The 14,783-nt window shown below is 42.0% G+C and overlaps 1 protein-coding gene and 1 long non-coding RNA gene across 2 annotated transcripts; one reads left to right on the top strand and one right to left on the bottom strand.

The window, feature by feature from the left end:
• Nucleotides 1-10: 10 nt before the first annotated feature.
• Nucleotides 11-9,740, bottom strand: LOC131445091 (uncharacterized). The gene is made up of 5 exons (XM_058615929.1): nt 9,683-9,740; nt 5,593-5,666; nt 1,786-2,584; nt 1,262-1,329; nt 11-980 (listed from the first exon to the last, which is right to left on the bottom strand). The coding sequence occupies exons 3-5, from the start codon at nt 2,269-2,271 to the stop codon at nt 878-880; spliced, it is 657 nt and encodes a 218-aa protein (XP_058471912.1). The 5' UTR covers nt 2,272-2,584; nt 5,593-5,666; nt 9,683-9,740; the 3' UTR covers nt 11-877.
• On the top strand, nt 9,183-12,197 carry LOC131445092 (uncharacterized). Its single transcript, XR_009233807.1, has 4 exons — nt 9,183-9,286; nt 9,459-9,658; nt 11,899-11,990; nt 12,077-12,197. It is a non-coding gene; the product is annotated as an uncharacterized LOC131445092 (long non-coding RNA).
• Nucleotides 12,198-14,783: the final 2,586 nt, after the last annotated feature.

The following is a 14,783-nucleotide window of genomic DNA, read 5'->3' on the forward strand; positions in this document are numbered from 1 at the left end:
CACACAGATGAATGGTCGTAAATTGTTTATTTACTATTTAGTGTCCATAATCTTGAGGAAGTGCAAAATTTCCTTCATGAGTGGAGAAGTGTGCATGCTCTGCTCCACCACTAAGTGGCAGCAGACATCTGTGCTTCAATCTGGACTTAAATCAGCAGATATGCAGCTGGGTTAAACTGAGAGTCTCTGTTGCCACACATTCCTTGTTCATTAATGTGAAAAAGTGCAGGAACTGTGGTCAGGAAGAAGAAAAAAACCCTTAAATAAACAACCACGGCTCGTACCTCAGCATGAAAAACGACAGCCCTATACAATGAGAGCACTCAAGTGCTGGTGGAAAATGTTTTTTTTTTGCATATAACAAGAGTTGCAAGGCCTAAAGAATGTGCCCCAGTTCTCAAAGCCTCCACATTTCAGCAAACGGAGAAACACCAGTGTCGTCTCCTTTACCGATTAACAGAGTTAAGTTAAAGTAAAGCCAAATAATAGGTAACCTGTGGGTACATACTCTGCGGGAGGGCGATAGAGACACCTTACCACTGCAAACAACAAACCAAGGAGGCCTCTGTCTGTCAACAGCTTTGGTGTATAAGACAGGAGAACCTCCTGGCATGTGTTCAGGCAACCGTTCTAACTCTGTTAAGTAAGACTCTGGTATAAGCAAAGCCATGGGCTGCTGCACATATGGAATTTATCCAGGGAAATGCATAAATACAATGAAGCAGCCTTCCCATGAAGCCAGGGGGGAATTTGTCAGAAGAAACCCTGGTTCCCTTATTGTTATTATTCAAAATGCCCTCTGCAAACTGCTGCATCCCATAAAAGCAAAGCTCGAAAGGGACAGTGTCCTTGCTGCAGAACCCACAGTGCAGTTGGGTCAACTGTACTCTCGCTCAATAGTGTCCATCAGCTCCTCCTCTGATCCATCGTACAGGATGACTGGCATGGTGAGAGACGAGCTGTCGCAGCTGCCAAACGTCCTGGGGAGAGTTTGGACGCAGGTTAATAAGGTGCTGATGGAAAACAGGAAATCTATGCGATGTGTTGAGTTTTTAATTTTTGAGTTTTTACAGACACTTTGTTTTTTTGTGCTGCTTGCACACATCAAACTCATCTGACCTGCACTGACAACAAAGATACCGTGTGGTATCTCTCCATCTCTCCAAGGTAAATCCGATCTGGCCCCGGCTCAGCTTTTACTACTCCTTTTACTGAGTTGTATCAGTCAATGACTTATTTATCAGAGCAGTTGTTTACTTACGATTGTTTCTCTGACGTGGAAACAGCATCCAGCAAAACCCCTCTTGTCAAAAAGCCCTGTGAGGTGGACTGACACAAAAGGAAAACAAATCATTTCTCCAAAATGGTGGAAATCAGACACATGATATTTGCTGTAAAGTCGGTTTTTTTTGTTTTTCCTTTTAAAAGCAGTTTTAAGTTTTTTTATTTGAAGTAGTGAACTTTGCTACATGAATTAATCTATTAATGAGAACAAAATGTAAATAAAAAAAACATCAGGAAGAATCTTTGACTGTTGTCTTTGTTTGTTGGTGAAGGCATGAATATACATCATTTATGTTTAATTACACATTCTAAATGTTTCAACTATTGTACTTTTTACTTTGGTTGTAGTTTTTGGAGAATAATTAATGTGGTATTTTACTGCATCATATAATGAAAGCACATTTTCACATTCTTTGTTTATTTTATAAACTCATCCAAACCAAACTAAAGAGAAAGAGGGTAAATCATGTGTGATGATAACAGGGAAATAAAAGTCCTTACACTGTGCTGAGTGGGACACGCTGGTGCTCGGCTGTTAAAGTGCGTGAAAGCGTCGCCGCTCCTGTTGTTTACATCTCGTGTTCCACAGCGGGGGCCACGTGGCTCCTCGGCGGCGCTCACCTCGTCCTCCGCGTCCGCTCGGCTGAAGTGACATAATCCGTACGTTTTAGACGATTTGACGAAAGTCTTCTTTGTCGGCGGTTTCTTCGCGGGCTCGTCATCGTCTGCGTGGACCGTGTCCAGTTCTCCGTCGTGGACGACAGCAGCGTCGTCGTCCTCCCCGGACAAGTCGGAGTCGGGACCCTCGCTGTGACAGTCCTGTTGCGCGCGGTGGCGCGCGTTGCGCAAAACCGCGTGGATCTTGAGAGGCTTGAATGGGCCACAGTCCCGTTTGCGTGAAGTGACCCCGGCAGTGGTCTGAGTCACGTTCACTTCACTGACGCACGCAGGAGCCACTTTCTTCCCTCGGCTCGGTCCGCTGCCCATGACTGCTGCTTTTTAAACCCACACACTCATTTCCAAATCCCTCTCTTCTGGCGCACAACTGGCACAAACTCCCACAGTTGAATATTAACCAACACACACACGTGATCCTTGGCAGTGTTTAAGGTCAGTTTTCAATTAAGTTTAAAGCCGCGAGCCATGTCTTTGGCTACTAATCAGCTCCGAAAGTCAATTTCCTTAAATAATCCCGCGCTCATGTGCACATCTGGAGATGTTCGCGTGTCCCGTGTTCCGATGTGACCCAGAGCCGCTGCCTGTAGACTTTCCAGTAATCCAACATCAGGAGAAGGAGAAGCTGTGGACCCGTTACATAACACCAGTTTGGCTCAGTACCCCTGGGAGAAAACTCCGCCTTCATATAGTGGGAAACACACACCCTTTAAATGTTTCCATTATTTCTACTCAACTAAAGGAACTTCTTCTTCTTATTATTATTATTTTATTATTATTTAGAAACTGGACCCTTTGTCTCTCATGTGCCACAGGATTTAAATGACCTCTGTTTCAAGAAAAGAAAAAACTGAACATTTACATGTGTAGTCATTTCCTGGCTTGACAGAGATTACATAAGGATTTAGACAGTATAAATGAGAAGGCTAATAGGGGCAGTTAGTTTGATTTATCTGTGCCACATCAGCAACAATGACCAGCCTTTCGCCCGTCTGTGTTCAGCTAACAGATTTTATTGAGCCAGGAGGGGTCAAGAGTGAGTGGTTGAGTGAGTTCCTGTCTGCCCGCCAGGCCCGGGAGGCCCCCGAGCTCACCAGTCCCTCCAGTGACTGATTAAGACTGAAGCACTGAGCCACAAGACGGAAGGGGCATTCCTTTCCAACAGCACAGGCTTCCCAGAGATTCCTCAATAAGCTTTTGTTTGGCCCACTTGCACATACAAAAGACACAGTGGGGGCATCTCCCCTAGAACCCAGAGTCCACCCGAGAAAAGAAGTTGTTTGCCATCGTTCATTAAGTGCCTCTTTTGCCCTCTTTTCTTGCTTATGTGTGCACATATGTGTGTGTGTGTGTGTGTGTGTGTCAGACAGCTGCTCTCTCTGGAGGACGACCAAGTCAAAGACACCTGCTGGTTAAGCAACTGTGCATGCTTGTAACTGTGAGTGTGAACGAGGGGGGAAAACAATCAGACGGCAAGTCCCAGATGTCTCATCAAGGAAATTCCTGCTTTACTGCCTGGTTTTTTTTGGACAACATTTCTGTCTATTTACAATAAAAGGTGCAGTGTGATGTGTCATCAGAGAGGCAGCCAGTATATTCACTGCATTGTATATATTATTTTATATATATAAATATATAGTATCTTATTATATATATATATATATATATATATATATATATATATATATATATATATATATATATATATATATATATATATATATATATATATATATATATATATGTATGTATATCTCTTTGTGAAGCCACAGACAATTCCTTAAAGGGAAAAAGAGCTCGAGTAACAGAAACATTCTCCCACAGTGCAATACCTGCATAATTAGATCTTGCTTTTCCAAAAGTCTATTAAATCCCATTTAAGTGAAAGAAGATTAACTGATTATTGGCTTTTACAAAGTAAAGTAAAAGCACATGAGCAAGCAAGCTTCTTTTCTCTCTCTCAGGCAGTCTTGTTTGTGTTGTTTTCAGCCCCCATCTTTGTTATGCTCTGCCTGCGTCAGTGTATCATTAAAAAGATCAGGCGGCCACATCTGGAGAAAGACTCAACAGCTTCCAGACGAGGGGGAGGATCTGCTGCGAGACGGAGGCCACAGCCCAGCTCCCTACATAACTGTGGTTTCCCTGACTTCTCCCGGGTTTCAAGGATGTTCCTCCACCCTGGACAGAGGATTTTGGAAGTTCTGTCGTGATCCATATCTGTACCGGGTCATATCCACAACACAGTGGGCTTGGTGGTTGCTTTTGCATCATTGTGGATACTCTTATTTCTGTTTTTCAGAGTAGAACAGTGAGCAAGAGGCATGTAAATGTACATTTTGTTCCAGTATGTATATAAAACCAATGTGTCATATAACATTTTCGCCACAATTCAGACTGTATATACAGCCAACAATTACACTAATAAATATGTGCTTGTATGAATGTTTTTCCCCTATGGTCAATTTAGAGTAATCCCCGAATCTACACGTCTTTGGACTGTGGGAGGAACCGGAGAAAACGGAATGTTTTCAGCCACTAACACCACATAACCTTTACATCCTTTTCTGCCCAGTAAAAAGACAGCGGCTCCCGACAGTGACTGCACTCAGCGAAACAGATGAGCAGGCCTGAGACAGAGGGATGCTGTAACTTAGACACAGTGACATAAAGTCGCCAAGGCAACACTCGGCACAGCCAAGAGGAGTCCAACTGTCGTCGAAGAAGCCGGGGCAGCCTTATTTATCTTTGAGCGATCCCTCTTAATCTGCTAGATTACCACATGTAAATTAAGTCTTTTGCTATTGTGTTGATGTTGGACCGACGTCACAGAGATGACCTTGTGACCTCAGGAAGAAGTTTTGCCGGGAAAACTCTCTCTGCTCATCACAAATCCTTTATTTCCAGTGACATACCTCTTATATTTGTCACTGACACTTTGCTGCCAGAGAACATAGATGTCAGTTGGTCCAAGTGTTCAGATTATAGACAGCAGATGGCGCCAGCGATCAAGAAAAGTAAATTGCAAAGTGTCTTTCTTTTGATTTATGCCAATGAAGAGACTGAAAATAGTCAACAATGACTTTCCTTTGCATTATAAATATGTGTGGGACGACTGCTTTGCTGTTTTAATTCAAATCTATGGAGCTTTGTTTAAGACACAATGTTCTCCTGTGCTGTTATTTATTTATCTTTTAAAACACATCTTAAAACCCATTTTTACTCTTTGGTTTTCAACCCAGTATGAGACATTGTTTTTTTTAATCTTTTTATAGTCTTATTGTATGACTTTTTCATTTCTGTTTTTATTAATACTTTCTACAGTATTTTATTTTTTTATTGTATGTTTTATTGTTTGTTGTCTAGGCCTATGATGTAATTTCTTGCATTTTATTTATCTTATCTGTGTTGTACAGCACTTTGTTTCAGCTGTTGTTGTTTTTTAAAGTGCTTTATAAATAAAGTCGGATTGGATTGGATCTATCCATATACATTTTAGCTCGACCTGGACCTAACTACCCTAGGGTTCTATAGCTTTAAGAATTTATAGGTCCATTGAGGATTGCAATCAAGCCATGGATTAAAGATATAAAAAAACACAAATCATTAAAATGTGGCCTTAGAGACGACTATTACCTTAAATCTGCCTTTGGACTGTGGTGATGATGCAGGGTCCTTCTTGTTGTGAAGCAGCACTGCTGACCTCCAACCTAAAATAATGAATTATTAATTAATATCATGATAAGATAACATATAGAGCCTTTATTAGTAGCTCTGGTAAAGACAAGTAATTATAAAATACAAGAGAACATAAAAATGACAAGATAGTTACATACATTGGGATTCATCATCATGACTCATGTTTAAAACTTGTTTCCTTGTCATTTTTTCAAGATGTACATTTTCCGCCCTCCAAATGACAAATGCCCACCTTCACAAACGTGGCCCTAACTAGTGGACACTCTGCACTCAACCCAGTCTGCGGTCACTACTGCAGTGACCCATTTTTCTGTCCAAAGGCCATGTAATCAACAGAAAACAATTACTGCCTCGCTCTCAGAGCACTCAATACCAGCATCTGCTCACTTCCTAATTACCTACTAGGTAAGAGGCTTAATTTGGAGAGAAACTCGCAGCAATCAATCCTTGCATTATACTTGGCTTGTTTGTCAGCATCCTAATGTGTCAAGGTCTGTTCAACTCAATTGCCGTTGATTAACTTTCTGCTTACCCACATTCTGACTACTTTCTTTTTGGTATATGGATGTTGTGTACTCTGTCCTGTCAGTTAATGCAAGTCACTGTAAAGCATTGCCTCAGTCAAGCCCTGCATGGGATACATTATTGGTCTGTGGAGCCACATCTTGCATTTTGAAATGTCACAAAACCTAGAGGATTAGACTGCCATAAAGTTTAATAGAGAAATCCATGTTTCCCACAGGGATGAATCATTATTCCCTGAATGAATTGCCAAAAAAATGTCTTCAGTTTTCCCCTCTGTTGCCATGAGAAAAATGTATTTTTTTCCTCATCACTAATGGCATTAGCTTTGAATTCACTGCTAATTAGCAAATGTTGGCACGTAAAAAATAAAAATAAAAAATAAATCATCCCAGCCTACATCCACTGTCTAATTGCAGCCTCACGCAGCTTTGGTGTTCTGTCTGTTTAGCTTTATTTTTTGGGCTATATTTGTACTAAAGTTTGGTGGTGAGAGCTTTTTTTAGTTTAAACTCACGCTGCGCGGATCTGTGCCTGTAATAGGTGTCACAAAATTAGGTTTTTCTTTTCTACGTGAACTTTGAACTGCAACGTATTTTCCAAATTTCACAAATTCAATTGGATTTTAAACATTTTGAGTGCTTGGTGGTTGGTGCAAATGATTTTTCTCTTCATCAGATTGCCTCGGTTGTGCTGGGAAAAAAAAGGGATATAAGACACTCTATGCTGCACATTCTTATAGCCTCTGTATGTACTGTATGTTGAAACATAGTCGTGGAAAACAGCACCCAAGATGCTCTGTGTTCTAAGGGTTAAAGCGGCTCACACACTGTAAGATTTCAACCTGAAATCTGTGGGGGGGAACCGAGAGCACCCCAAAACAACACCAAAAACAACATTTTAATAACTGGAACCCACCCTGATGATCTTGACTATGAAAGGGAAAACGAATAATAACAAAGATTCACATTCACAGAGTACTGTTATGTGTTAGTAACAGTGCCGTGGTGTTTACAGTGTACAAACTACAAAAGTAAAGTGTGCCACATCTTTCTTGTTATGTAATGGCTGGCATCACTATCGGCCCCGTCTATGCCCGTCTAAAAATACGGTTCAGGACTCCGACAGTATGTGGCATTTATGCAACCGAAGAGACCAGGAGATGGGTTTGGATCACAAGCTGTTTCTATGACAATCCGGAGCCAGTTTGACAGAGAGGGCGGGTTAGGAGGAATACTTGTATCATGTGTGTGTGTTATAGCAGAGGTGTGGAGGTGTCTCTGCTCCATTATCGTGCACATTTCACATGTCCCTGCTGCAACGAGCGTATACAAAGAAAGAAAAACTGTTCAATCATCTGCAGAATGTTTCTTCGTATACCGTCACTAATGTCACAGTGTGTCACATAAATGGCCTTCTGCGGTTTTACGTTATCGTCCTTAAAAGTTATTATAGCGATAAAGAAGGCTGCCCACCAGCAGCACTCTCACGTGAACTAAAATACATACACATATCTTTCAGGCGCAAGAGTCTGACGAGGAGAATGAGAAAATAGCTTCAAGTTAAATTTATATTTTGGTTTTATTAACAAGTGTTTAGTTCCTAACTAAATCTTAAATGTTATACACTTTACCTCTAACAATTTATGTCTGGTAATTATTAAGTATATTGTCTGTTTGAAAAAAGGTGGTAGATTTTACAACGTATGCACAAATCTGGATTTAGAAGCACTTCCTGTCTGACAGGTGTGTGCATAAATCCACAGTCAACCACATGTAAATAGACTGTTTAATGATTACTATACCATAACTTGGCCGAATGACAAGAAGACTTTAAATATGATGGATTTTCAAAAAACAAAACAATGTTGTGTTTTTAAAACCTTTCCAAAAAGTAAATGACTCCATTTATTTCCAAGATCTAAGTTCTGTGGTAATCATTTCACGAAAACGTTTAATTTTAAACACAATAAGAGTATTTTTAATTGTTAATAAGTTGCTTGATTCTCTGACGCTCCTTGTCTGTGAATCATCAGCTCAGGGGAACGCTTGACTTTTTGCTTGGATTTCATGCAGCTTTAGCCACAGTCTCTTCGCCTCGCGTTACAGATGGAGCGGATGTGCTGAGGTAGTTCCTTGAGTGACATTCTTTAGCGTACGGATCAGACTCCAGGGAGGGAATCTACTCAGTGGTGGTTATGGAGCAGCGTTATTGACTAAACGTTTCCCCTAATTAACAGCAAGCTGTTAAAAAGCAACGGAAAACACTCTTATTGTTATTCTACTACGCCTACTTTTCTAACATCCATACGTCGAGCAGGAAGACATTTTACACATAATTATTCACTATATACACACACCGTTGTGTACAAGACATACAAGGTGTTTAACATAATGGGCTCTTAATTCATGTCATAATAGACCTCTGGATTTACTCGAGCACAATAGAGGACTCCAGTGCTTTGTCTGCTCTTGTTCCTTGACATTATTCAGATCCACTGCTTATCTAATTGCCCGAGTGGACGTAGAAAAAAGGACTTTGTGCTCAGTATATAGAATATTGATTTGCCAATTATGGGAATTAGAGTAATGGGGGGGGGGGGAACTGTATTGGATACACATACTATAGGCCAAGGGTTTGCAACTTTGCTCTTCATGCACCCAAATATAATTCATCTCGAGCCGCACAAACCTTTTAGACCCATAAAATGAAGAGGTTTTAACTATAGGTTGTTACATTTATGACATTTAAGAACTACAAAAATCTGCTGTTGTTTCCTCTTAACAAAGGAAAACACAACAACAACGGCATGTGTAGGGTTAGCTTGAAGTAAACCACACAACTTTGATACAAATACATGTGTGCACTTTCCTTTGTTATGGCTTTAAAGTCAACAAGGATGACTCAAAATGTGGGTGTAAAACAAAAGGAATATATTCTCACAAGAAAATCTATACTCTAAAAAACTTACACTGACGTGACGTGGTTCTTGGACGGCAGGACGGTGACGCAAGACAGACGGACAAAAAAAGAAGGAGGCAGGGGCACACAGGTGAAACCAATGAGGGACAATCACACAACGGGAGGAAGAGGAACAGAGGGAAAAGACGTGAGTACAAAATAAAACAGGAAGTGCATACACGAAACATGATCAGCATTCATTTGACGAGACATAGCGTCCTTTGGGAATGGCTTGTCTTTCGTTGCATATGGGTCTTGTCTTTGAATGAACTTGTATGTACAATTTAACTTATTTAGTGTGGTATTTATGTTGAAAAAAGACAGATGAGGAAGAGTATGGCAGTAGAGGCATGCTGTGCTGTCGCGACGTTGTTTTTCAGAGAACATCACGCCTCGTCTCGGTCTCGATAACAACTCCTCCACGGCCCAGCGACGCCACGCTGAACAGCACTAACCTCTAACGGCTGAAGTGAGCACTCTGTGTGGAACAGAGTCACCCGTTCTTGACAAATTACACCTGGTAAGCAAGTCTAAAACACGTTACCTCAGTGTTTGGAAGATTTATGAGCACGACCGCATCCACGTCTAATTCACTTGGATCCCACAGACACGGCAGAAAGTGCGTGATTGGGAGAGAGGGGGGGGGGGGGGGAAAGAGACTTTCTCAACAGTTTTTTGTGAAGACGTATGCACTCCCCTCCCCACTGTCGTTCAAAAGAGGTTGTAAAAGTTAACAACCTCTGCATATAACAGGAATACTGACATATGCTGTTCAAAGGCGTACAGGGGTTGGAGATTTCAGTGTTTCTTGATTTGCATGATTGTATGAGAGCGGTGCTCGTAATTAAGGAGGAGCCTCTTGAAAATGCTTGGCAGTTGACAGCGTCTCCTGTTTGCACATTTCCTCAGGTTTTAAAAAATGCAAGTGAAGCGAGTCCAACTCCAAACAGACTGTGAGGTATCGCCCGTACGAGATGATTTGATGCTCCGGCTGTCTTGCACACAGCTCATATGCTGCTGCTGCTGCTGCTGCTGTTGTTCTGCTTGTGTTATCAGTGCTCGGTGGACTGGGCTGAATAATTCAATGCTCCCAGCAGCACCTCACTCTCACCGACCTAGTTTACATCAGGAGTTTACAGGTTGGGCTGTGGGTTTGAAGGAGTGCAGCTTGGCTGTCAACGGCCCGGGAAACCGAACTCAGCCTGGCCTTTGGCAGCGTTGATAATTCAGGTTAGAATGTATCACTGGCCGTTGATTTTGTGATGCCGCTGTCAAACGAAAGCGTCCTAAATATACACTTTCAGTTTGTCCTCTTCCATCACGGCGATCTATCTATCGACAACCGCAGCCACACAGGTTGCAGGACTGCGCTCGAAGAGTTAGTTCAACCACCTGCCACGCTGACAGAGGAGAAACGTTACGCCTATTAAACAGACCTCCAACATCCAGAATCCCAGCTTGGTGACAAGCCTGATGGTGCTCACAGCGGCTCTTTGACCTGCCAAGATTGTTGAGCTCAAATGAGCTTAAAACGCAGCATGAAACACAGGCTGTTGATGCTCATCTGTGTGTCCCGTTGGGGAGAGTTGACAGTAAGGACCTGTCACGCAGAATTCATGTCCTGGATCACAAAGTTCTTGGACTTGAAAATGTACATATTGCAGTTTTCACTCCGAGCAGTGACAAAGAGTGCTGCACATCAATTTGTAAGAACAAATTGATGTTTTTTTTCTTTTCTAAACCACGGATGGAGCAGCATACGCCAAGCGCCAGAGTAAAAAGTTAATGAAATTTCCTCCTGAGAGAGAAAAGGGAAGGAAAATCCAACAAAGAAAAATTGAATTGGGCAGGCTCGGGTTCGCGGAAGCCAAGGTTAAGGAAATGCAACAAAGCAGTGTAGTGTTTTCATAGAAAATCAATACTGTGCCTCTCATTAATGTCCTTATACTGCTGTGTGGAAGACAGGTCAGATTTTTCAACATGCAGGGAACACTGAGGGAAAGAGAGCGATCAAACAGAGCGCAGTCTGTCTCAGTATCTCAGCAGACACTTGACTACGAGGACAGGAAAAAAGGGCTCGCTATAAATACATTCATAACACATCATTTATTTCGCCACAAAAAAACACAACAAGGTTGTTTATCATTTCCAAAAACAGAGCTAAAGTTTCCACACTCAACAAACTGAGCTCAGTTTTCTCAGATCATTTTTGCACGTCCTCGTGTCTCCCACCTCCACCGTTCACGGCAATTTCCACTCTTTCTTTTGACCTCTGGCTGACCTCCCATTAGCAGCAGCTCTCACGGATGAACATGGATGTCACTGCTTTAGGTCAAATGACACCTCAGGAGGTGCAGTGGCTCTTCCTGCCAAGTCTCTCCCACCACAGAAGAAATGTATCCCCACATCCTAAAAGACTTGCCAGAGTTGTCTTGGAATAGTTATTCTGAGGTGAAAAGTGTGGCTCTGTATCATTATGTCAGACTTTCAAAGTATGTTAGGATTCGCTTGTTTGCTTAGAAACCCCTAATTTTCTTTTATTTTCTTATTTTCATCCTCACGATGTCCTGTCCTCCTTTGTCAGTACGGCTCTCGCAGTGATCCAAATGTGTCCACAGGTGTAATTGACAACATTACAGTAAATTTCAGTGTATGTGCAGTGAGTATTTTTTTCTTATTCCAATTTACCTGCCTACAATGGAACCATCTCCGGTGTTTACAGAGAATGGTCAAAGAAAGACAATATATCTATGGTTGTAGTTGCAGGATTGGATTAGGGACCCAAACATGAACACAGAGGAGGTAAAAGGATGGATATCTGTGGTGGCATGGACTGAGGAGATGGAATCAAGGTACAGGAGAGAAATTGTTTCAGCAAATAACAAAAACACTGAAAAAAACACACAAAACTAAAGTTATAAATTACTGACCTGCCAAGTGTGTGACTATCACCGAGCTGGCTGAACAATCTGTGGGAGAGCGGAGGAAGAGCTGAGGTTCATGTCCTGCCAAGTGATTGGTGATTATTGGAACCAGGTGTTGAGACTAATTAGGCCAGGTGAGGAGCAGCCACACACACACACACACACACACACAGAGGGGGAGGGGCATGGAGAAACACTACTGTGTGGCCAAAAAACAGCAATAAACAGAGAAGGAGATGGGCTACAGCAGCAGATGCCACTCCTGCCACTTCATTAAGTGCCTGGTGTACCTAATAAAGTGGCCAGTGAGTGCATTTGAGAGAATTGCCACAGCCCTCTTCACACTGGTACAACACACTGAAAACGGGTTATGATTTTGGCCTTTACTTTACTGCTAACGTCGTCATAGCCATCTGTTATTATAGTCAGCAGTGAATATTTGTAGCATAATCCCAATCTCTGCTGTCAATAATCACAGTTGAAGGTCATATTAGGTACATATTACATCTGAAAGTGCTCCCAACAATTATGTCACAGTAAATTAAATTCCCTCCACAGACACAAGAGAGTGACCTCTCTTCGCTGGTCAGCTCGGTCAAGCAGGAGAACAATGTGAAACGAGCCCCGGCCCAGAAAGGCCATCGCTGCTTAGCTCGCAATCTGCCCGCCCTGCCAGAGTCAGCATCAAACATGTTATTACCATATAAATGAGATAAGGTCTTTGATAATTGCTGGCTGGAATTAAAGCCCATGTCAGTGCACTGGAGACAGTTTGTCTGCGTGTCGAGGGGAGCGGTGACGCTGTACATTAGGTTGGCTTGGTTTACTTTACATTAACTTGAATTAAGGGTATTCCACAGGCAGAATTATACTCTAGCAAGGTTCAAAAGACGTTTATTTGCTTCAACAGCTGCCGGATTGGCTTGATTTTCTTATATTCCACAAATATTGTTTTCATTAATACTTAAACAGGCTGGAAGTTTATTTACTTTAACTTATTTACTGTTTATTTGCTCCAACTTGGATTTCTTAGAGCACAGATTTTGTTTTTTTATCAACATAAACAATCACAATTATATATCTAAAGACATAATGGAAGTGTATTTACTGATTACTGATGATTGGCTTGGTTTTCTTGCAGCACATTGCACAGATTTTTATTTGTGGTAAAACACAAACAGGCTGAATTATGCTCTACAAAGACATAACGGATGTTGATTTACTTTTACTCCTTCTATTGCAGGATATTCCTGACAAAAACATGCATATAAGACCAAATGAAAGCATTAACATTAGTGAACGGCCTTATTTAGATTCCTGTTAATCCCCTTTAATGCACTATGATTACAAAGAGCATGAAGACACCAGTCACATCCAAATTAGGTCTCATATTAGCAGCGAGCAAATTAGATCTTGATAAGTACGGCTAATTACGCCTGCGGTGAGGTGTGGGTGAGGCGTTGATTTTCACGAGTGTGGCATCGCATTATCGCGCTCGGTGCTAAGAGAGGGGCAATGGCATTTGTTAGCTGATGGAATAGCCCACCTGGGATAAGAGCAGCCGTGACATTTCACAAATGGAGCAGGGCAATTACCCCGAGTGTCGGGAAGAACAGAGCAAGCTGCTCCTCTGTTGTAGTTCATCTCGTCCAGGCTTTGATTTGTACACAAGTTTCCCCGGTTATTCTAATATTGTCTTAAATGTGGTGATTCCAACCATGTAGATATCATTCATTTAAGAAAGAAAGAAAGATGAATTCATTTGATTTTATGGAAATGATTAGGAACACTTTTTTGCTTTTGCAGGAAGGAGACCCAGGTTCACGACCCGGTTCTTCAGTTTCAGCCCACAGTCCAAAAACATGCAATATGGGGATTAGGTAAATTGGACACTCTAAATTGACTGTCGGTGTGAGATGGTTGCTTGTCTCTAATGCCGTGTCTCCACTACAAGGTCCCAGCTCACCTCGACTCGATTGTGTTTCCATTACAACATAGTACCTCCTCAACATGGGCGGAGTCACAAACGAGTGACTAGTGACTTGTAAAGCAGTTGTTTTCAGTCTAACTGTGATGGACTGATGGAATGGTCCAGGCTGTCCCCCGCCTTTCGCCCCATGTCAGCTGAGATTGCTTCTCCATTTTTAAGATGACAAGCTTCACAGCCGCGTGTCCTTCCTTAACCTTTCATGCCTCTGAGCTTGCGAGCGTAGAGAGTTTGTGCAGGCAACATTTGATTATCTGGTAACAAGGAGGAAGCTGTGAACTATTGATCCTCTCAACTGTCATAGCACGAGGGGAAATAAAAACATCTCCAACTATTATTCAAGGAATGATGGATGATTTCCTGCATCTACATCAGTTACTTCTTCACGAGGAACACTTTTGATGAGCGTTTGACAGATGCTGCGGCACCAGATCAAAAAGGATGACCCCAACTCTGTTGCAACCTTTCAATACCACAAAGTCACTGATACAAACATCCCCTCATCACGGCCGTGTGTTTCAATTACCCCCACATCATAACGGCGTTCTTCTCAGAATGCCACTGCCTGAAGGTCGTGGCAGCCTTTTAGCATTGCATGCTGTCTCTGCCTTTTTTTTTTTTGTGGTTGACCTTTCGCTCGTCTGTTGCTTTGCAAGGATAACAACAATCACTATTCAATGACGAGGACACACTGTTTTGTACAGCGCGTTAGTCATGTTGTCTTTGTCTTCGTT

The sequence above is a fragment of the Solea solea genome, chromosome 18, assembly GCF_958295425.1.
Source record: "Solea solea chromosome 18, fSolSol10.1, whole genome shotgun sequence".
Classification (NCBI taxonomy): domain Eukaryota; kingdom Metazoa; phylum Chordata; class Actinopteri; order Pleuronectiformes; family Soleidae; genus Solea; species Solea solea.